Source organism: Ranitomeya imitator, chromosome 3, assembly GCF_032444005.1.
Source record: "Ranitomeya imitator isolate aRanImi1 chromosome 3, aRanImi1.pri, whole genome shotgun sequence".
Lineage (NCBI taxonomy): Eukaryota > Metazoa > Chordata > Amphibia > Anura > Dendrobatidae > Ranitomeya > Ranitomeya imitator.
In genome coordinates, this window is record NC_091284.1 from 560,188,642 (window position 1) to 560,210,431 (window position 21,790).

A 21,790-nucleotide genomic window follows, 5' to 3' on the forward strand; every position below is an offset into this window, starting at 1 on the left:
AAACAGTAGAAACCCCCCACAAGTGACCCCATTTTGGAAACTAGACCCCGAAAGGAACTTATCTAGATATGTGGTGAGCACTTTCAACCCCCAAGTGCTTTACAGAAGTTTATATCACAGAGCCGTGAAAATAATAAATACGTTTTCTTTCCTCAAAAATAATTATTTAGCCCAGAATTTTTTATTTTCCCAAGGGTTACAGGAGAAATTGGACCACAAAAGTTGTTGTCCAGTTTGTCCTGAGTACGCTGATACCCCATGTGTGGGGGTAAACCACTGTTTGGGCACACGTCGGGGCTCCGAAGGGAAGTAGTGACTTTTGAAATGCAGACTTTGATGGAATGGTCTGCGGACGTCACGTTGCGTTTGCAGAGCCCCTGGTGTGCCTAAACAGTATAAACCCCCCACAAGTGACCCCATTTTGGAAACTAGACCCCTCAAGGAACTTATCTAGATATGTGGTGAGCACTTTGAACTCCCAAGTGTTTCACAGACGTTTACAATGCAGAGCCGTGAAAATAAAAAATCATTTTTCTTTCCTCAAAAATGATGTTTTAGCAAGCATTTTTTTATTTTCACAAGAGTAACAGGAGAAATTGGACCCCAGTAATTGTTGCGCAGTTTGTCCTGAGTATGCTGGTACCCCATATGTGGGGGTAAACCACTGTTTGGGCGCACGTCGGGGCTCGGAAGTGAGGGAGCACCATTTGACTTTATGAATACAAGATTGGCTGGAATCAATGGTGGCGCCATGTTGCGTTTGGAGACCCCTGATGTGCCTAAACAGTGGAAACCCCTCAATTCTAACTCCAACACTAACCCCAACACACCCCTAACCCTAATCCCAACTGTAGCCATAACCCTAATCACACCACTAACCAAAACCCTAATTCCAACCCTAACCCTAAGGCTATGTGCCCACGTTGCGGATTCGCGTGAGATTTTTCAGCATCATTTTTGAAAAAACCGCGGGTAAAGGGCACTGCGTTTTACCTGCGGATTTACCGTGGATTTCCATTTTTTTTTGTGCGGATTTCACCTGTGGATTCCTATTGAGGAACAGGTGTAAAACGCTGCGGAATCCGCACAAAGAATTGACATGCTGCGGAAAATACAACGCAGCATTTCCGCGTGGTATTTTCCGCACCATGGGCACAGCGGATTTGGTTTTCCATATGTTTACATGGAACTGCAAACCTGATGGAACACTGCTGCGAATCCGCAGCGGCCAATCCGCTGCAGATCCGCAGCAAAATCCGCACCGTGTGCACATAGCCTAATTCTAAAGGTATGTGCACACGCTGCGGAAAACGCTGCAGATCCGCAACAGTTTCCCATGAGTTTACAGTTCAATGTAAACCTATGGGAAACAAAAATCGCTGTGCACATGCTGCGGAAAAACTGCACGGAAACGCAGCGTTTTACATTCTGCAGCATGTCACTTCTTTCTGCGGATTCCGCAGCGGTTTTACAACTGCTCCAATAGAAAATCGCAGTTGTAAAACCGCAGTGAAATGCGCAGAAAAACCGCGGTAAATCCGCGATAAATCCACAGCGGTTTAGCACTGCGGATTTATCAAATCCGCAGCGGAAAAATCCGCAGAGGAACAGAATACGTGTGCACATACCGAAACCCTAACCCTAACCCTAGCCCTACCCCTAACCCTACCCCTACCCCTAACCCTACCCCTAACCCTACCCCTAACCCTAATTCAGATTCGGCGGGCGCACTGCACATGCGCCCGCCATTTTGGAAGATGGCGGCGCCCAGGAAAGAAGACGGACGGATCCCGGGAGGTAAGTATAAGGGGGGAGGGAGATCAGGGCACGGGGGGAGCGTCGGAGCACGGGGGGGTGGATCGGAGCATGGGGTGGGTGGATCGGAACACGGGGGGTGGATTGGAGCACGGGGTGGGGGATCGCTGTGCAGGGGGGTGGATCGGAGCGCGGGGGGTTTGATTGGAGCACGGGGGGTGTGATTGGAGCACGGGGGAGCGGACAGGAGGACGGGGGAGCGGAGCACAGGACAGAGGGGAGCGGACCACAGATCGGGGGGCTGGGGGGGCGATCGGTGGGGTGGGGTGGGTGCACATAAGTGTTTCCAGCCATGGCCGATGATATTGCAGCATCGGCCATGGCTGGATTGTAATATTTCACCAGTTTTTTAGGTGAAATATTACAAATCCCTCTGATTGGCAGTTTCACTTTCAACAGCCAATCAGAGCGATCGTAGCCACGGGGGGGTGAAGCCACCCCCCCTGGGCTAAACTACCACTCCCCCTGTCCCTGCAGGCCGGGTGAAATTGGAGTTACCCCTTTCACCCGATCTGCAGGGACGCGATCTTTCTGTGACACAGCATATGCGTCACAGGTCGGATTGGCACCGACTTTCATGACGCATACGCTGTGTCACAGGTCGGGAAGGGGTTAATCCCATGATTGAGCAAACGAATGTAGAACTCATTAAAGTCACTAGTCTTAGTAATTCTTTCACAATGAGTTTTTACTAAATAAAATACTTTGGCTTTACATAATAAAGACCAAACATTTTTTTTTATTCTTACTCATGTACAGATATCAGCTTCTGGTTGTACAAAACTAATGTCATATTTTCTTGCCTCCCTGCCAACTGTTATAAGACTCAAAGCTGAAGCAGAAGAGCTCATATAGCTGCCAGAATTAGATCTTTAGTAACAGTTGGAGAAAATCATGTCTCAGTTGGGAGGAATAAAACTTGCATCGTGCCATATTTTGTTGTATTACTTCTTCACAATTGTCAGATCACATCAATCATTAAGTAACGTCAACCATACAATGCTTCCCTTCATACTGTACAGCTGTAAAAATAGAAAACTGTTTGACAAATGGAAGCAACTAAAACAAATCTGCTATATTTTATGCAGATGAAAAAAGTATGGATATTGTAATAACAGTGACAACGTCTGTCTGCCGTTTTGATCTTGTATGAAGTATTGTTGTACATTATTCATTTTAGACTATGTTCACATCTGTGTTGTTATTTCTGTTCCTTTGTTCCATTGTAGGAACATAAAAAAGAAAATACTGGCAGTGTCCAGCGGAACTCATTAACTTTAAAGGAAATCCGTCACTGGGATTTTGCTACCACATCTGAGAGCAACATAATGTAGGGGCAGAGAATCTGATTCAAGCGATGTGTCACTTGCTGGGCTCCTTGCTGTCATTTTGATCACAGATCTAGCAATTATCTAAAGTAAGTGATAAATCACTGTCACAGGTTCTCTGTCTCTATATTATGCTGTTTTCAGATTGGGTAGAAAAAACCTTGTGATAGATTTCCCTTAATTGAGTTCACTTGAGTAGGTTGCTGTGTTCAGCATGGTTTCACATTTTTGGAAGAGTCTGAGATCCCTTAATGTAGATGTGAATGAAGCCTTAGTCACAAAAGCACTTTATATACAAGTGCTTCTCACTAAATTAGAGATCAAAAAGTTAATTTATTTCAGTTCTTCAATATAAAAAGTGAATCTCATATATTATGCAGAGTCATTACAAACAGAGTAATCTATTTCAAGTGTTTATTTCTGTTAATGTTGATGATTATGGCTTAGAGCCAATGAAAACCCAAAAGTCATTATCTCCGTAAATTAGGATAATTAACAAAAAACACTTGCAAAGGCTCCCTAAGCATTTAAAAAGGTCCCTTAGTCTGTTTCAATAGGCTCCACAATCATGGGGAAGACTGCTGACTTGACAGATCTCCGCATGATAGGCATTGACACACTCCACAAGGAGGGTAAGCCACAATAGGTCATTGCTAAAGAAGCTGGCTGTACAGAGTGCTGTATCCAAGCATATTAATGTAAAGTTGAGTGGAAGGACAAAGTGTGGAAGAAAAAGGTGCACAAGCAACCAGTATAACCACAGACTTGAAAGGATTGTTAATAAAAGGCCATGCAAAAATTTTTGGGGGATTCACAAGGAGTGGACTATTGCCAAAGTTATTGCATCAAGAGCCACCCCATACAGACATAGCCAGGACATGAGCTACAAGTGTCGCATTCCTTGTGTCAAGCCACTCATCATGACCAATAGACAACATTAGAAGCGTCTTACCTGGACCAAGGAGAAAAAGAACTGGACCGTTACTCAGTGGTCCAAGATGTTGTTTTCCGATGAATGTAAATTTTGCAATTAATTTGGAAATCAAGGGCCCAGAGTCTGGAGGAAGAGTGGAGAGGCCACAATCAAAGCTTCTTTAGGTCCTGTGTGAAGTTTCCACAATCAGTGATATTTTGGGGAGCCATGTAATCTGCTGGTGTAGGTCCACTGTGTTTTATCAAGACCAAAGTCAGTGCAGCCATCTATCAGGAAATTTTACAGCACTTCCCTCTCCCGATAAGCTTTTTGGAGATGGAAATTTAATTATCCCGCAGGACTTGGCACCTATCCACATTACCAAAAGTACCAATACCTGGTTTAAAAACAACAGTATCACTGTGCTTGATTGGCCAGCAAACTCACCTGACCTTAACCCCATAGAGAATCTCTGGTGTATTGTCAAGAGGAAGATGAGAAACACCAGAAAACAATGCAGACGAGCTGGAGGCTGCTATCAAGCAACTAGGGCTTCCTTAACGCCTCAGCAGTGCCAAAGGATGATTGACTCCATACCACACGGCATTGATGCAGTAAGGAGCCCTGACCAAGTATTGAGTGCATTTACTGAGCATACATTTCAGTAGACCAACATTTCTGAATTTTAAAATCATTTTTTAAGCTGGTGTTATAACGTATTCTAATATACTGAGATAATGACCTTTGGGTTTCCATAATTATCAACATTAACAGAAATAAACACTTGAAATAGATCACTCTGCTTGTAATGACTCTATATAACATATGAGTTTCATTTTTTTTATTGAAGAACTGCAATAAATTAACTTTTTGATGATTTTCTAATTTAGTGAGAAGCACTTGTACTCGTATTCCATTTATGTTTATTTGCTAAGCAAGGGTTAATACCTGGTAAAAAGATTTAGATAATATAGTAAAATGCTCTAAAATGTAAAACATAGGGTTGAGCGACTTTTGTTTTTTTAGGGTCGGGTCGGGTTTCACGAAAACCGACTTTCTCAAAAGTCAGGTCGAGTGAAATCGGCCGATCCTATTAAAAAGTCGGGGTCGGGGTCGGCCGAAACACGAAACCCAATGCAATGCAATGGGATACTAATGGTTCCCAGGGTCTGAAGGAGAGGAAACTCTCCTTCAGGCCCTGGGATCCATATTTATGTGTAAAATAAAGAATAAAAATAAAAAATAGGGATATACTCACCTTCGGATGCGCCCTGGTACTAACCGGCAGCCTTCCTTCCTAAGAATGAGCGCGTGAAGGAACTTCGATGACGTCGCGGCTTGTGATTGGTCATGTGACCACTCACGCGACCAATCACAAGCCGCGACATCATCGAAGGTCCTTCACGCGCTCATTCTTAGGAATGGAAGCTGCCAGTTACAGTGGTTAGTACCAGGGCGCGTCCGAGGGTAAGTATATCCCTATTTTGTATTTTTATTTTTTATTTTACACATAAATATGGATTCCGATACCGCAAATATCGGCCGATATCCGATACTTGCGGTATCGGAATGAAACGCGACTTTTGCGCGAAGATCGCCGACCTCATGGCCGACCCCACACAGGGATCGGGTCGGGTTTCATGAAACCCGACTTTGCCAAAGGTCGGCAACTTCTGAAAATGGCCGACCCGTTTCGCTCAACCCTAGTAAAATATACTTAAAGTAAAATGCTATGAGTAAAATATGAATAACCCTATTTCTAGACTATTCACATTCAATATAATCCATCATACTGAAATTTAAAAGACAGGATTATGCAGGGTGGGCCATTTATATGGATATACCTAAATAAAATGGGAATTGTTGGTGGTATAACTTCCTGTTTGTGGCACATTAGTATATGGGAGGGGGAAAACTTTTCAAGATGGGTGGTGACCATGGCAGCCATTTTGAAGTCGGCCATTTTGGATGCCACTTTATTTTTTTCAATGGGAAGAGGGTCATGTGACACATCAATTGAGAATTTCACAAGGAAAACAATGGTGTACTTGGTTTTAACATAACTTTATTCTTTCATGAATTATTTCCAAGTTTATGACCACTTAAAAAATGTGTTCAAAGTGCTGCCCATTGTGTTGGATTGTCAATGCAGCCCTCTTCTCCCACTCTTGACACACTGATAGCAACACCGCAGAAGAAATGCTAGCACAGGCTTCCAGTATCCGTTGTTTCAGATGCTGGGGTCATCTGAAGGCAATTGTCTATGCTCTGAAGGTACGAGATGTGCAGCATGTGAAACAATGGATACTGGAAGCCTTTGCTAGCATTTCTTCTGCAGTGTTACTATAATTTCTCTTAAGTATCGGCACATGTAACCGCCAGCTGCAGCAGGAAGCCAGCGGCTGATACTGCGTGCTACTGAAGAGGAATGGATACTCACTGATCTCTGTGATGAACGTTCCCAGTGAGTATACTGGCAGCTGTCCTTTGCTTGTGAGCAGCACATGACATCCTTGCCATGCACTGCTTACAATCATTAAGCAGCTGCTGGCACCAGAGCAGAACGCTGTGAGGGAGTGCCGTGTAGGTGAGTGTAATGGTTTTTTTTCATCTTTCCTGATGAAGCCATGCATAACAAGAACGGGATGGGGCCAATTATAAAAGAAAAAGGATGGGACCAACATTCCAGGAACAGCATGGGGCCAATTATAAAAGAAAAAGAATAGGACCAACATTCCAGGAACAGGATGGGGCCAATTATAAAACAAAAAGGATGGGACCAACATTCCATACTGGGATGGTGCCAATCACACCAGGATAGGGATGAGGGGGCTATGATCACCAGGGCCATGTGTATCAGAATGGGGACGAGGGGACCATATATACCAGGATAGGGGATATTACAGTACAGATTTGACCATTTTTTTTGCTTCAATTTTTTTTCCTCCTCTAAAACCTATGTGCGTCTTATGGTCCGGTGCGTCTTATGGTCCGATGCGTCTTATAGTGCGTCTTATAGTCCGAAAAATATGGCAATTAGTTTCTATTGTTCTAGACCTAAGCAAAAATAATAATTATACTGTAAATACAGTCTTGTTCTGTTATCTCTAACCTTACTATAATTTAGCATCTAAGAAACTACTCACACCCATTTTGTCACAGAATACAAAATGCTACAGCAAGGGATCTGCGGAGCACAGTCAACACAGCAAACATGTAAGTTGAGGACTCTAGATCGTACCAACCAAATCAAAACCTAAAAGATAATAGCTGTCATAGAAGGTTAGCTCATGTAGGGAATTAGAAGAAAACTCCAAGAGTTGTGAAGCATGTCCCTAGGCAGATATCAACAAGCAAGAATTGTTCAGTTTTAATACAAAAAAAGTTATTTTCATGTCTACTGTCAATCCTGAAAATGGAAAGATAATACATGTCAGTGGCAGTATGAGAACATATCACTATGAATTACTTTATCTATTATTAATTATTAGATAAATAAACTATAAACAAAACTTTTCTAATATCATAGCTACGTCTAGTAAAGGGGTGAAAAGCCTTTCTTCTATCAGGAGCCATTTGGATGATTATACCATCATGGGCCCGTAGAAAATTATCAATTTGATATTTATTCTGCTATATAAACATAACATTAACTTGCCCCTAATGGAAGTGCTACTCTTTGATGCAGCTGTGATGTTGAGTGGTATTTATATTTTTAATCTCGAGAAGTTATATAATAAAGGGTTTCAAAAATAATCTACTATATAATTGTCTAAGGGTCACTTCCGTCTGTCCTTCTGTCTGTCACAGTTATTCATTCCCTGATTGGTCTCGCCAGCTGCCTATCATGGCTACCGTGACCAATCAGCGACGGGCACAGTCCAGAAGAAAATGGCCGCTCCTTACTCCACACAGTCAGTGTCCCCGGCGATCTGCTCCATGCTCCCCGCAATCAGTGTCCCCGGCGCTCCGCTCCATACTCCCCACAGTGTCCCTGGTGCTCCACTCCATGCTTCCCGCAATCAGTGTCCCCGGCGCTCCGCTCCATACTCCCCACAGTGTCCCCGGCGCTCCGCTCCATGCTTCCCGTAGTCACTGTCCCCGGCCCTCCGGTCCACACTCCCCGCAGTGTCCCCGGCGCTCCGCTCCATGCTTTCCACAGTCACTGTCCCGGGCACTCTGGTCCATACTCCCAGCAGTGTCCCCAGCGCTCCGCTCCATACTCCCCGCAGTGTCCCCGGCGCTCCGGTCCATACTCCCCGCAGTGTCCCCGGCGCTCCGCTCCATGCTTCCCACAGTCACTGTCCCCGGCGCCCGCTCCATACTCCCCTCCGGTCACCGCTAACACAGGGTTAATGCCAGCGGTAACGGACCCCGTTATGCCACGGGTAACGCACTCCGTTACTGCCGCTATTAACCCTGTGTCTCCCCAACCTTTTACTATTGATGCTGCCTATGCGGCATCAATAGTAAAAAAAATAATGTTAAAAATAGTAAAAAAACAAAAAACCTGCTATACTCACCCTCCGTTGTCCGCTCGCGCCTGCCGCCATCTTCCTTTACCAGTGATGCTTTGCGAAATTACCCAGAAGACCTAGCGGTCTTGCAAGACCGCTAAGTCCTCTAGGTAATTTTGCAATGCATCCTGGGAACGGAAGATGGCGGCAGCCGCGCGCCCATCGACACAGCGCCGTTGGATCCCAGGAGGCGGAGAGATTGGACGCTGAGGAGCAGCAACAAGAATGGTGAGTATGTTAAACTACAAGGGGCCCTTGGATCGTTAGGTAAGTATATGTTTATTGTTTATTTTTTAACCTGTGACATACGTGGCTGAACAATATACTACGTGACTGGGCAATATACTATGTCACTGGGCAATATACTACGTGGCTCTGTGCTGTATACTCTGTGACTGGGCAATATACTACGTGTCTGTGCTGTACACTACGTCGCTGTGCAATATACTACGTGACTGGGCAATATACTACGTGGCTCTGTGCTGTATACTACGTAACTGGGCAATATACTACATGGCTGGGCAATATACTACGTGGCTGGGCAATATACTACGTGGCTCTGTGCTGTATACTACGTAACTAGGCAATATACTACGTGGCTGGGCAATATACTACGTGGCTCTGTGCTGTATACTATGTAACTGGGCAATATACTACGTCACTGGGCAATATACTACGTGGCTCTGTGCTATATACTACATGACTGGGCAATATACTACGTGTCTGTGCTGTATACTATGTCACTGTGCAATATACTACGTGACTGGGCAATATTGTTTGTGCCGAAACGCGCGTTGGGGTGGAGGCAGGTTCGTGGAGGGTCCCCTATTGCGGTGGGTAATTCTCATGATTATTTATTGATTTTGGTATGTGCACATTAATACTATTATGTCAGTGGTACCAACGGTGGTATACTTTGCGGCACCACAACCACTTTGGGCTTACAATTGCTGGCCGCTTACACTAATTATGTGTGGGGATTACTCCGCATGGTGCTAGTCTCAGTAACCGTTGTTCCTACCACTTACTCCTGACTTTACAGGAGTGGATATCCCGCCGTTTATAGTGTCAATTATACGGGGCTTTATCCCTTTTATTGTTGGATTATGTATTAAGACCTTTCCCTAACCTTCCTCCTGCCATTGTTTTTGACACTCAGCTTGTTTTGTTCATTTTTTTGCCTTCAAGCATTGATGGCCTATAATGTTTTATTAATAAAGTATTGTTTTTTGTACTCTAATTTTCACCTTATGTCATCTTTTTTCTGGGTATGGTTTTGACATTTGATGATAGGGTGTGGTATAGTCCTATCTGTGGTACGATAAATATTTAATGATCACTAGTTATGTACCATGTACAGTAACACTATAAGTGTATATTTACATAACTGGGCAATATACTACATGGCTGGGCAATATACTACTTGGCTCTGTGCTGTATACTACGCAACTAGGCAATATACTACGTGGCTGGGCAATATACTACATGGCTGGGCAATATACTACGTGGCTCTGTGCTGTATACTACGTAACTAGGCAATATACTATGTAACTGGGCAATATACTACGTGGCTGGGCAATATACTACGTGGCTGGGCAATATACTACGTGGCTGGGCAATATACTACGTGGCTCTGTGCTGTATACTACGTGACTGGGCAATATACTACGTGGCTGGGCAATATACTACGTGGCTGGCCAATATACTACGTCACTGGGCAATATACTACGTCGCTGGGCAATATACTACGTGACTGGGCAATATACTACGTCACTGGGCAATATACTAAGTGGCTCTGTGCTGTATACTACGTCGCTGTGCAATATACTACATGGCTCTGTGCTGTATACTATGTCGCTGTGTAATATACTACGTGGCTCTGTGCTGTATACTACGTGGGCTGTGCAATATACTACGTGGCTGGGCAATATACTATGTGGCTGGACAATATACGTGGCTGGGCAATATACTACGTGGCTGGGTTATATACTATGTCTCTGGGCAATATACTACGTCGCTGGCCAATATACTACGTGGCTGGGCAATATATTACGTGGGCTGGGCAATATACTACGTCGCTGGCCAATATACTACGTGGCTGGGCAATATATTACATGGGCTGGGCAATATACTACGTCGCTGGGCAATATATGTCGCTGGGCAATATACTACATCGCTGGGCAATATATTACGTGGACATGCATATTCTAGAATACCCGATGCGTTAGAATCGGGCCACCATCTAGTATCATATAAATACCCTAAACAAAAATACTTTATTGATTAAAAAGACCAAAAAATAGGATCCACACCAAAAAGTGACCAATATAATATACAAAAAATGTGCTAAAAAAACCCAGTAAAACCGTTTGGGTAAACTAGAAATCCCTGGGTGTGCCACCTAAGCTACCACCTTTTTGGTGCGGATCCTATTTTTTAGTCCTTTTAATCAATAAAGTATTTTTGTTTAGGGTATATATTTATATTTCCACTCGCAACTCATTTCCAGGTCTGCTTCAGTCTGGAGCGCAGTTGACTCTTTTTTTTGGGGGGTCATGTACATCACAGTGGGGCTGGGAGCATATACATCACAGGAAGGGTTAGGAGCATATACATCACAGTAGAGGTTGGGGAAATATACATCACAGAAGGGGCTGGAGGCATACGCATCACAGGAAGTGCTGGGGGCATACACATCACAGGAGGGGTGGGAATATACACATCACAGGATATGCTTCGGGCCATACATCTCACAGGAGACTGTTGGGGCATACACATCATAGGCGATGCTAGAGGCATACGCATCACAGTAGAAATGGGAGCATATATTTCACGGGAGAGATGGGGCATAAACATCACATGAGACATGAAGAATATACTGTACATCACAAGGAGGGTTGGGGCATATACATCACAGGAGACAGGGGGCATATATATCACAGGAAGGGTTGGTGGCATACACATCCCAGAAAGGGCTGAGGCATACACATCACAGGAAGGGATGGGGGCATACACTTCACATAGGGGATAGGGCTGGTCCTGGGCTACATACATTACAGGATTTGCTGGGGCTGTCGCCACTGTTTTTGTTGGAGGGATGAGATTCTGTGAACAAAGTACATCCTCACCCTGGCACTGGCAAGCATGAGGGCATAAGCCTTTATTGCATGTGCTGCAGAGTTTAGTATTAAATGCTGCATGCACCTGCTCAAGTTGCAAGGAGAAAGTAAAGGGACACCAGGGGGCCCAAGTGCTCTGTTCCTCAGGAATCTGCCTGGGGGTCGGAGTAAAGGACTTTGAGGGCTGGAGGTCCATCACCCCTGGTCTAGTAGTTTTGATCAGTGCATTACCAGCTTTTGAGAGCCCCATCTACTACTTTTTTTTATAGAAAATTTTTTTTTTGCTAACCAGAGCAGCAGTTTAGAAAGTGCTACCAAAAAATTGCTTATTATTAGATTTCATTTATTAAAACGGATCACATTATATGGGTGTATTTATAATAAATATATACTTAATTTTACTTAGTTTTATTTTTATATGCATTGAGTCACACAGTTCCCAAATAATGTGACTTGACAGTTTTCTATTGCAACATTATAACAGGCATACAGTATTCTGATTCTAGTGAGAACTGGGACTAAAATATTGTCTCTCTGGCAGGAGAAGCCCTGTATTATACTTAATGGATGTTAATTTATTACTTCTCGCTTACACATCCACCAGCAAATATAATAAATACATATAAATAAATGAAATCTCTGGGATACCAGAGAAGATAAAGAGAAAAGTATTTTTGAAGGTAATTTTAGGGGAATAATTAGCTTCTTAACAAGTTCGTGATCAGGCTATTTTTGCCCCTTCCTGACCAGACACCTTTTCAGGTTTTATCATTCACGCATTTTTAATGGCTCTAATATAATTTCTGCCTTTTTTTTCATGATAAAAGGGGCTTAATTTTTGTTATTTTTATATCCTTTTTTTTTTTACAAACATTAGGGGAAAAATGTAATGAAAAATAGAAATACATGTCTATTTCTCAGTTAGTTTGTTCATTTTTTTTACAACCACAAAGACCCAACTAAAAAAATGTACATTTTGCTTCCCTTTCCGTAGAAATTATTCCAATATATTGAACATAGTTTTTTCAACATCGGTGGTGCTTCTAACAATGATTCAGACTGGCATTCTCTTTATTTTTGTATTCTATTTTACACACTGTGCCCCCTGTAAGGTCTTAAAATACCTTTGAGGACATTTTATCATATTTTTATTTCATTTTTACATTCCTGTTTTGTACAACCACAATAGATCACTACAAATATTTGAGGCATTTTATCATATTAATTCATACTTTTTTTGCTGAGTTTGCTGAGCAGCCTTCTAGGACGCAGCAGCTCTTGCTTCCTCCCTATATCTAGTAATGACATGTTCACTGGGTCCAGAGGAGGGAGCACTGTCAGTGGTACTGCTTCCAAAGCTGTATACACAAGCTAATTCATGCTGAATATACAAAGATCAAGAAGGTAAATATGGTAACAATGTTTCTGTTCTTTGGGAAGTCTGGCTGTGCCTGACAAACAGCTTCCCAAGTCTACAGTTATGCTATCTTCTGCAAACTGATTACACTGTATTGACAATTTAAAATGTCAATACAGAGTCTTTCGTGGTCTGTTAGCCATTCATAGTATACTAGGTGGTGGCCCGATTCTAACGCATCGGGTATTCTAGAATATGCATGTCCACGTATTATATTGCCAAGCCACGTAGTATATTGGCCAAACACGTAGTATATTACCCAGCCACGTAGTATATTGCCCAGCCACGTAGTATATTGCCCAGCTACGTAGTATATTGCCCAGTGACGTAGTATATTGCCCAGCCACATAGTATAATGCCCAGCCTCATAGTATATTGCCCAGTCACGTAGTATATTGCTCAGTCACATAGTATATTGCCCAGCCACGTAGTATATTGCCCAGTCACGTAGTATATTGCCCAGTCACGTAGTACTGTATATTGCCCAGCCACATAGTATATTGCACAGTGACGTAGTATACAGCACAGAGCCACGTAGTATACAGCACAAACACGTAGTATACTGCCCAGTCACATAGTATATTGGCAAATCACGTAGTATATTGCCCAGCCACCTATGTAACAGGTTAAAAAAGACTTAAAATAAAAAATAAACATATACTCACCTTCCGAGGGCCCCCCTTGTAGTCCTGGCGCTTGTGTGCGGTGCACGCGGCAGCTTCCAATCCCAGGGATGGTATGAGCGCAGGACCTGTGATGATGTCGCGGTCACATGACTGTGATGTCATGGAAGGTCCTTCTCGTATAGCATCCTTACCACCGGAACCTGACGCTTGCACTGCCGAGGACAGAGCGCACGTCGGAGGGTGAGAATAACCTTTTTTTTAATTATTATTATTTGTAACATTAGATCTTTTTACTATTGATGCTGCATACGCAGCATCAATAGTAAAAAGATGGTCACACAGGGTTAATAGCTGCGTTAATGGAGTGCGTTACACCGTGGCAAAACGCGGTCCATTAACGCTGCCATTAACCTTGTGTGAGGGCTGACTGGAGGGAAGTATGGAGCGGGCACTGACTGCGGGGAGGAAGGAGCAGCCATTTTGCTGCCGGACTGTGCCCGTCGCTGATTGGTCGTGGCTGATTTACCTCGACCAATCAGCGACTTGGATTTCCATGACAGACAGAGGCCGCGACCAATGAATATCCATGACAGAAAGACAGACAGACAGAAAGACAGAAGTGACCCTTAGACAATTGTATAGTAGATGGGCAATCCAGAAGTAACTAAAGATCTCCTTTTACTTCTACTATATAGTATTGAAAGACATTCAGCGTATATATGCCATAAAACTATTTTTTATTTTATTACCATTCTTAACAGCACAAATTACCCCATTGTACAAACTTACATATATCTGGTTATTGCTGAACCGCTTCTGAATCTCATATAACAGGCTGCTGTCTGTAAGCTCACTGAGAGTTGCCAAGTCGTCATTTGGGGCAGCAGGCATTAACTTGATCTGTAGAAAGCAAGCAAAATGTTACTGTTACATGTTTACTTATATCTCCTTTTAATATAAGAATAAACTCTTGTGATGTATTATACATATTAGACAGGTAACAGATAACATATCTTCCACTTTTAAAAGCTGGAATCTTAAAGTATTATCATGTCTCCTATGCTACCATATGTGGCTTTATGAACATGACTTTATACAGGGTGGGCCATTTATATGGATACACCTAAATAAAATGGGAATGGTCGGTGATATCAACTTCTTGCTGGTGGCACATTAGTATATGGGAGGGAGAAAACTTTCCAACGTGGTTGGTGACCATGGCGGCCATTTTGAAGTTGGCCATTTTGGATCCGACTTTATTTTTTTCAATGGGAAGAGGGTCATGTGACACATCAAACTTATTGAGAATTTCAAAAGAAAAACAATGATGTGCTTGGTTTTAACATAACTTTATTCTTTCATGAGTTATTTACAAGTTTATGACCACTTATAAAATGTGTTCAAAGTGCTGCCCATTGTGTTGGATTGTCAATGCAGCCCTCTTATCCCACTCTTGACACACTGATAGCAACACCGCAGAAGAAATGCTAGCAATGGCTCCCGGTATCCGTTGTCTTCGATGATGCACATCTTTTATCTCCACATGGTGTGGTATATGGGGTACAAAGATAGTTGGGCCATTCTCCATCAATGGAAACCTCAATGCCACTGGATATCTGAAATTGCTACATGATGATGTGTTGCCCTCTTTATGCAATGAAGATGGCATGTTCCCTGAGTTTTTCCACAAGATGGTGCGCAACCTCATTATGGGTGTCAGGTCCAAGCATTCCTACATGAACAGTTTCCTTAATAATGGATTGGTCATTGTGGGCCAGTTGAATGGCAACCATAGTCTCCCAATCTGACCCCCTTAGACTTTTATCTTTGGAGTCATCTGAAGGCAATTGTATATGCTGTGAAGATCCAAGATGTGAAGCATCTGAAACAACGGATACTGGAAGCCTGTGCTAGCATTTCTTCTGCGGTGTTGCTATCAGTTTATCAAGAGTGGGAGAAGAGGGTTGCATTGACAATCCAACACAATGGGCAGCACTTTGAACGCATTTTTAAGTGGTCATAAATTTGCAAATAACTCATGAAAGAATAAAATTATGTTAAAACCAAGCACACCATTGTTTTTCTTGTGAAATTCTCAATAAGTTTGATGTTTCACATGACCCTCTTTCCATGGAAAAAATAAAGTTGGATCCAAAATGGCAGACTTCAAAATGGACGCCATGGTCACCACCTGTCCATAGGGCTAGAGGAACGCACCAAATTATAAGAGAGATGGTATAAGGTGCATTCACAGCCTAGGGTCCACCGTGCAGAGATGGAACCTGCTGCTGAGTAATGACGGACTATATAGTGGTACAATGTGGATACACACACGGGTTAACTTCACCCTGTGTGAAGGAAGCAAACCCTGTTGCGTCACTGGGCCGCAGTACTGCACCAGAGGGCAAGCAAGGAGTCTCAGGACTCTCTCCCAAGACACAGGATTAGAGTACGTACAGATTAATTGCGCTTGACACTGCAATTGGGGTGTCAAAGTAACAAAAAATATAACTTAAAGCACAAGAGTGCTGTGCCGCTTTGGTGGACGCCACTAACCACCCAGTCTTGGGATAGGAAAGCGCTCTGGCGGTTACAGCAATAGACGCTGTATCGTGTGTCTTTATGTTGACAGCTTAGTCGGGCGCTAGACAGCAAGCATCCACCTTTTGCGAACAGTCATACACAAGGGAGGGGATTTTAAAGAACGACTTGCACTCATCAACACACACACAATTCCAAATGTACACTAGCGCATGGCCGTGCAGCCATGCAAACCTTTTATAGCTGCAGCAAGAATAGGACCTTCCCAGAAGGACCAATGGGAGTCAGCCACAGAAGACAAACACCTTCAGGACCTTCCTGAAGGACCAATGGGATTTGCTGCAGTATCTAAGCATGTGACCCTTGATCTCCAATGAGAGATCTTGCCTTGGGCATGCTCAGAAAGGGAAGAGCAAGACTTAGTCCCAAACACGTCTGCTCGACGCTGCCTAGTACTGGCTACAATGGCAGAAGCTGAAAAGGCAGCAGTAACCAGTCGTCCAGTATCAGCCTGAGCTAGATGCTGGGACCGACATCTCCGCTGAGCAGACTCCACTGCGGCCGGAGAAGAATGGGAGACCGCAGCGGAGATGGTTCGAGATTCCTCCTGTGCAGAGTTGGGATCTGGACACCTAACACCACTCATCTTGAAAAGTTTTCCCCCTCCCATATACTAATGTGCCACAAACAGGAAGTTATATCACCAACCATTCCCATTTTATTTAGGTGTATCCATATAAATGGCCCACACTGTAGTTTTCCATGATTTGATTTACCATGTAAAAAACTGTTTATAATGCCGATTTTTCTTATATGTGTCAGTTTTAAAAACCTGTTACCTGTTCCAGTTTCGAAGAGCTATTTACTATATTTCTTTCTGAGGAATAATCTTGAGAGTAATGCTTGCTTAAAGTCTTTCCTGAATCTTTGAACATTGTGTCTTTCTCCAGCAAACTGTCTTGCTTAGAAATTGGTAAAGCCAGTGGCCGCCTAAAAAAAAGCGTAAAATTAAGAAATGAAAATTGAAATGAGATCAGTCAGTCTCTGTAGAATAGATGCAATTAACAAGGAAAATTTGGGATTAATATTTACTGCAATTAAAAAAATGATTTGCTGGCAGTGAAATTTAAGATTCTTGTCAGCAGTAGCTGTGTTAAAAATGCAGCCGTAGGCAGAAAAGTCATGGAATTCAATTTTGCAAGGAAAGCAAATCAATAAGTAATCTAAAAGTTTTTTTTACCCAAAACTAACAGCAAACAAGAACATATTATATGGGTAATGATTCTAACAATTGTGCACAATAAAGAAACTAAAACTGCTATATACATTTAATTACAGTACATTATGCTTTTATTCACAAGCTAATGGCTTAGACAGATTATTGTGAAATTAATTGAGTTATTATGTTAATGTATGCATCGACAAGAGGGTTGCCATAAAACCTAAGTTAGAGAGTTAGAGAATTCTGTACCCATGAATAAATACATAAAAGAGAGCAACATTTTCCAACAACAGCGATTTGTGGTGAGACGTTAGGGGAGAAGAGGGCGGATGTGGAGGGAAGCCTTTTTGATCACAATTTATTATCATAGCAGTCATAATGATTTTTTTACTTCCTGTCCCATAACCTAGTAAGGACATATTGTGCAACACAAAAAAAAACTTAGTAGCAGAAAATAATATTGAAGAAAACAATATGTATAATCTGATGACTACAATGAGAAATAGTCTATGTTTCAAACTCTATGTGTTAGGGAAATCTGTGTTAAAAAAGTATTCTCAAGTAATTAAATTGCTTTAATTAGTTGGCTTGAAAGTAAACAAGTTTGCAATTGACTTGTTTTTACTATCTGCTGACATTCACCCATACACTTTCATTTTAAGTGGGGCACAGCTTGTTTTCATGGAGCTCGGCCACAGCCACAAGTGCCTTCCCAGATTCTAGGTGAGTGTGCACAGTAGTTATATTCCAGGAGAGAAGTTAACTCCTAGGGCCCATTTCACACATCAGTTTTTTGCTATCAGTCGCAATCCGTCAAATTTTGAAAACAACAAATCCGGCGACTGATGCCTCCGGATCTGTTCTTTTTCTCATAGACTTCTATTAGCGACGGATTGCAACAGATGACCTCACGTTTCATCCATTGTTCGCCGGATTCGTCAAAAATTGTTTGTCCAGCATCCGGAGACAACGGACAAAGTAACGTTTTTGTATATGTTGAAAAAACGGAGAGCAGATCCGTCGTCTGTCGTTTGCTTGAATGGATGCCTATGGGCGCCGGATCCATCAAATGACGGAATCCGGCGATGGATTCCTTTTTTTTAACTGAGCACGCTCCGATTTATTTTGGATCCAATTAGCCTGATCCGCTAGTTGGATCCGTCAAAAAAATGAATCCGTCGCATCAGTTTTTCACAATTGTGAATTGTGACTGATGGCAAAAAAATGATGTGTGAAAGGGGCCTAAAATAGTCTTCTCTCTCTAGTACATTGATTTTTATACAACAGTTATATGCTAACCTTCCTCCCACCTCTCTCAGCTCCTGTTTGAGCTGCTCTTATCAATCCTTTGTAATCACACTCTCCAACACCCAGCACCATGGCTTTCACTGCCCTGAGCAGTGTGCTTGTTCAAATGCCTTTTGTTTCCTATATTAAAATACAGTGATAACAGTCTGGACTCAGAACAAACCACTGATAGCTGAATGTGTTAACAGTAGAACTTGTGCTGAACTTTACGCAACAGAACTGTCACTCAAGGAAGAATGCCCATCCTTCCATAAACCAGGAAGTAAAGAGATTGTATAGTTGTGAGCTAATCAAGAGACAACTTGAGAATAACCCTTTAATGGGTATAAGGAGTATATAAACTTAAATTTTATTTTACAGATGATTAGTTTCGCATTCTTTCTTTGTTTTCTGGAAAAAGTAAAAAGTTATTATAAGCAAGTAATATTCACCAATGGTAAGGGAACACAGATATCTCAGGAACATACTTATTAAAATATCTACATATGGGTACAATTATTTTCATTAATGTGCTAAGAGCTTGACTCATTATGTCTGGATCGTCTGGCAACATAAGTTTCTGTGATACTCATGTAAATAGTTCCAATGACTGGAATTAGCCTGTGATAATCTTTTATTTTCATGATAAAGAGAATGTCAGAAAAGAAATGGCAGGTTTATGGATAAAATGAATGTAAAGTAAATAATTACAAGAGCAACACAAAACTATATGACTGAAGGATGACATTGATATAAGAACCATACAATTTAGTTATGCTTTTTATAGTCTTTTCATATTTATTGTGGTTCAGCTCAATTTGTGTATGATGCAAGACTGATGAAAAATAGATTCTTGTGACGGTGAAAACAGTCAGATGAACAAGGAACTTACATTAAGCATAAAAGAGAGTAGGCAAAATAATGAAGTTCTTTATAAAGACTGAAAAAAGGAAATGACGGTATATGCTCTTAGAACTGTAAAAGCACTGAACCGAATGGGTATGGATATACAGGTCCTTCTCAAAAAATTAGCATATAGTGTTAAATTTCATTATTTACCATAATGTAATGATTACAATTAAACTTTCATATATTATAGATTCATTATCCACCAACTGAAATTTGTCAGGTCTTTTATTGTTTTAATACTGATGATTTTGGCATACAACTCCTGATAACCCAAAAAACCTGTCTCAATAAATTAGCATATCAAGAAAAGGTTCTCTAAACGACCTATTACCCTAATCTTCTGAATCAACTAATTAACTCTAAACACATGCAAAAGATACCTGAGGCTTTTATAAACTCCCTGCCTGGTTCATTACTCAAAACCCCCATCATGGGTAAGACTAGCGACCTGACAGATGTCAAGAAGGCCATCATTGACACCCTCAAGCAAGAGGGTAAGACCCAGAAAGAAATTTCTCAACAAATAGGCTGTTCCCAGAGTGCTGTATCAAGGCACCTCAATGGTAAGTCTGTTGGAAGGAAACAATGTGGCAGAAAACGCTGTACAACGAGAAGAGGAGACCGGACCCTGAGGAAGATTGTGGAGAAGGACCGATTCCAGACCTTGGGGAACCTGAGGAAGCAGTGGACTGAGTCTGGTGTGGAAACATCCAGAGCCACCGTGCACAGGCGTGTGCAGGAAATGGGCTACAGGTGCCGCATTCCCCAGGTAAAGCCACTTTTGAACCATAAACAGCGGCAGAGGCGCCTGACCTGGGCTACAGAGAAGCAGCACTGGACTGTTGCTAAGTGGTCCCAAGTACTTTTTTCTGATGAAAGCAAATTTTGCATGTCATTCGGAAATCAAGGTGCCAGAGTCTGGAGGAAGACTGGGGAGAAGGAAATGCCAAAATGCCTGAAGTCCAGTGTCAAGTACCCACAGTCAGTGATGGTGTGGGGTGCCATGTCAGCTGCTGGTGTTGGTCCACTGTGTTTCATCAAGGGCAGGGTCAATGCAGCTAGCTATCAGGAGATTTTGGAGCACTTCATGCTTCCATCGGCTGAAATGCTTTATGGAGATGAAGATTTCATTTTTCAGCACGACCTGGCACCTGCTCACAGTGCCAAAACCACTGGTAAATGGTTTACTGACCATGGTATTACTGTGCTCAATTGGCCTGCCAACTCTCCTGACCTGAACCCCATAGAGAATCTGTGGGATATTGTGAAGAGAAAGTTGAGAGATGCAAGACCCAACACTCTGGATGAGCTTAAGGCCGCTATTGAAGCATCCTGGGCCTCCATAACATCTCAGCAGTGTCACAGGCTGATTGCCTCCATGCCACGCCGCATTGAAGTAGTCATTTCTGCCAAAGGATTCCCGACCAAGTATTGAGTGCATAACTGAACATTATTATTTGATGGTTTTTCTGTTTGTTATTAAAAAACACTTTTATTTGATTGGATGGGTGAAATATGCTAATTTATTGAGACAGGTTTTTTGGGTTATCAGGAGTTGTATGCCAAAATCATCAGTATTAAAACAATAAAAGACCTGACAAATTTCAGTTGGTGGATAATGAATCTATAATATATGAAAGTTTAATTGTAATCATTACATTATGGTAAATAATGAAATTTAACACTATATGCTAATTTTTTGAGAAGGACCTGTATGTGAAACTTCCTACAAAAACTGTCTTTAGTCCTGCAGATAAAGATATATGAGCAGAATGACAACAAATTAAATCTGAAATTGAATTTTGAAAGTGCACTGTACTCGGTTACTTCCGTCACTTCCATAGGCTTTGAATGGACTTGTAGACCACACTACTGAATGGGAAAGTTGGAGTCCCAAGAGTTATTTTAAAGGAACGTCACAAGTCATACATACTGCTCAATCCACGGACCATATGTATCATGCATCAGACACTGGCTGCATGATTTCTGCCATATAGATTTGACTCTGAATCACTGCGCCATTTCAGAAAAAAACATACTTTAAAAGCCACCATGGATCCACGCATGCAGGGAAAGACCAATTACTCAAAGGGAGT

At 42.2% G+C, this 21,790-nt stretch overlaps 1 protein-coding gene across 1 annotated transcript in view; it reads right to left on the reverse strand.

The window, feature by feature from the left end:
• The window catches only part of MYO16 (myosin XVI), a 701,007-nt gene that overhangs the window by 483,078 nt on the left and 196,139 nt on the right, over positions 1 to 21,790 (reverse strand). Inside the window, exons 10-11 of the mRNA XM_069757932.1 lie at positions 17,116 to 17,266; positions 14,525 to 14,635 (exon numbers count right to left, since the gene is read on the reverse strand). Of these exons, the coding sequence (XP_069614033.1) occupies positions 14,525 to 14,635; positions 17,116 to 17,266 (262 nt within the window). The remainder of the gene's footprint in view (positions 1 to 14,524; positions 14,636 to 17,115; positions 17,267 to 21,790) is intronic.